We start from the raw sequence: 2,500 nt of genomic DNA, 5'->3' as shown, positions 1-2,500 counted from the left end.
TTGGGCAGACATTCTCATCCAATCGTTGGGCAGACATTCTCATCCAATCGTTGGGCAGACATTCTCAGCCAATCGTCTGGCAGACATTCTCAGCCAATCGTCTGGCAGACATTCTCAGCCAATCGTCTGGCAGACATTCTCATCCAATCGTCTGGCAGACATTCTCATCCAATCGTCTGGCAGACATTCTCATCCAATCGTCTGGCAGACATTCTCATCCAATCGTCGGGCAGACATTCTCATCCAATCGTCGGGCAGACATTCGCCAATCGTTGGGCAGACATTCTCATCCAATCGTTGGGCAGACATTCTCATCCAATCGAGGCAGACATTCTCATCCAATCGTTGGGCAGACATTCTCATCAATCGTGCAGCAGACATTCTCAGCCAATCGTTGGGCAGACATTCTCAGCCAATCGTTGGGCAGACATTCTCATCCAATCGTTGGGCAGACATTCTTATCCAATCGTTGGGCAGACATTCTCATCCAATCGTTGGGCAGACATTCTCATCCAATCGTTGGGCAGACATTCTCATCCAATCGTTGGGCAGACATTCTCATCCAATCGTTGGGCAGACATTCTCATCCAATCGTCTGGCAGACATTCTGAAGTATTCAAAGTGCTTCTCTTCTTCTATCGTATATTGAACTCACCATATTTATGTCTGGTGTTATTCTGAGAACCAACAGTCCCACCTTCTTCTTCTTCTTCTTCTTCTTCTTCTTCTTCTTCTGTTCTTCCTCATCATGGACTCCAACAACGCTGCTGCCAGTTCTTCTGTTGTTTACCTTTCTCTTCTTCTAGTCCGTAGACAGGGCAGCGTCGGTAGCCTTGCCTCATCAGCGCCCCCTCTGTTCAGGAGAAGACTGCAGCTAGTCGCGACCACCACGCACTAGAACAAACAGTCACGGCGCTCCTGTGATGTCACACTGGCGTGCAACCGGTCGGGAACGGCGAGTATAGCGAGCGTTTGGGCCTTTCTCTCACAGGTCGCTCTGTGTCTCTTAATATCAGCAGTCTGACAGCTGATTGGTCGTTAACTGATTACATCCTCTGTGTTGGCCACTGATTAGTAAGCATGACGCAGCACTTTCACCAGAGATCAACTGCAGACTGCTGAGTCACTGTAACACCTCCAACGTTCACACAACATGGATATTATTCACCTTTTAAAGATATCGCTGACACCTTCTTCTTCTTCAGATTCAAACCATTTAAACCAGATATCCAGGTTAGCTTTAGCATTTAAAACAACCTTTAATTATTCCACACCTTGTTTACATTACTGGTGTTATCCAACCATTCATACTAGTCTCACTACTTCAGCTTCTCACAGGTTAGACTTTTAATCCAGCTTAGGGTTAGCTATTCAGCATTCACACGCACTTCCTTCTTCTTCTTCTTCTTCTTCTTCTTTGTGTGTGTGCAGGTACGTGTTTGTAGTTCTTATTCTTCTTCTTCTCTCTGTGTGTGCAGGTACGTGTTTGTAGTTCTTATTCTTCTTCTCTCTGTGTGTGCAGGTACGTGTTTGTAGTTCTTATTCTTCTTATTCTCTGTGCTGTAGCCTTGCCTTTTCTCCTGTTTCAGTGCTGTTTGTAGTTCTTATTCTTCTTCTCTCTGTGTGTGCAGGTACGTGTTTGTAGTTCTTATTCTTCTTCTCTCTGTGTGTGCAGGTACGTGTTTGTAGTTCTTATTCTTCTTCTCTCTGTGTGTGCAGGTACGTGTTTGTAGTTCTTATTCTTCTTCTTCTCTCTGTGTGTGCAGGTACGTGTTTGTAGTTCTTATTCTTCTTCTTCTCTCTGTGTGTGCAGGTACGTGTTTGCGTCCAGCCTGTTTGAGAGCGGCAGCCTGACGGAGACCGAGTGGAGTGTGTATCAGGACTATCACACCTGGTTACTGAACCAGTTTGAACCGGATATCGCCCTGGACGCCATCATCTACCTCCGAGCCCCGCCACAGGTTAGTCTCACACAGAACTATCCACTTCTAGTCCTTCCTCTCCTCACTATCCTAACCATTCATCCTTCCTCTTCTTTCTTCTTTTTATTCCATTCCCTTCCTTTCTTCATTCATTTCCTCTATATTCCATTTCCTTTCCATTCCATTTCTTTCCTCTTTTCTCTTCTTATATTATCTTCCATTCTCTCTCTCTTCCATTTCTCTGTATACCTTCATGCTTCCCTGTTTCTCTCTATTTCCTCCGCTTCTTCCTTCCATTTCTCTTTCCTTCTATTCCCTTCTTCCTGTTTATTCCTTTTTCCTTCCATTTCCTTCTCCTGTATATTCCTCTGTCCTTCCATGTCCCGTTTCTCTTATATTTTTCTGTTATTCTTCATGTCCCCTTTTCTCTCGTATTTCATTGCTTTTCATGTTCCCTTTCCTCTCTATTCCTGGTGCCTTCATGTCCCCTATTTCCTCTGTGTTTACCTATTCTTTCATGTCCCCTTTCCTCTCTGTCTGTTCCTTCATGTTTCCTTTCCTCTCTTTTTCTGTCCCTG

At 44.8% G+C, this 2,500-nt stretch overlaps 1 protein-coding gene across 1 annotated transcript in view; it reads left to right on the top strand.

Moving 5' to 3' along the window:
* Window positions 1–2,500, top strand: part of LOC120544218 (deoxycytidine kinase 2-like) — a 14,641-nt gene that overhangs the window by 9,343 nt on the left and 2,798 nt on the right. Inside the window, exon 5 of the mRNA XM_039777841.1 lies at window positions 1,814–1,961. Within this exon, the coding sequence (XP_039633775.1) occupies window positions 1,814–1,961 (148 nt within the window). The remainder of the gene's footprint in view (window positions 1–1,813; window positions 1,962–2,500) is intronic.

This window comes from Perca fluviatilis, chromosome 16 (assembly GCF_010015445.1).
Source record: "Perca fluviatilis chromosome 16, GENO_Pfluv_1.0, whole genome shotgun sequence".
Lineage (NCBI taxonomy): Eukaryota > Metazoa > Chordata > Actinopteri > Perciformes > Percidae > Perca > Perca fluviatilis.
Note: the sequence above shows the minus strand (reverse complement) of the source record. Positions and strands in the feature narration are given on the sequence as shown.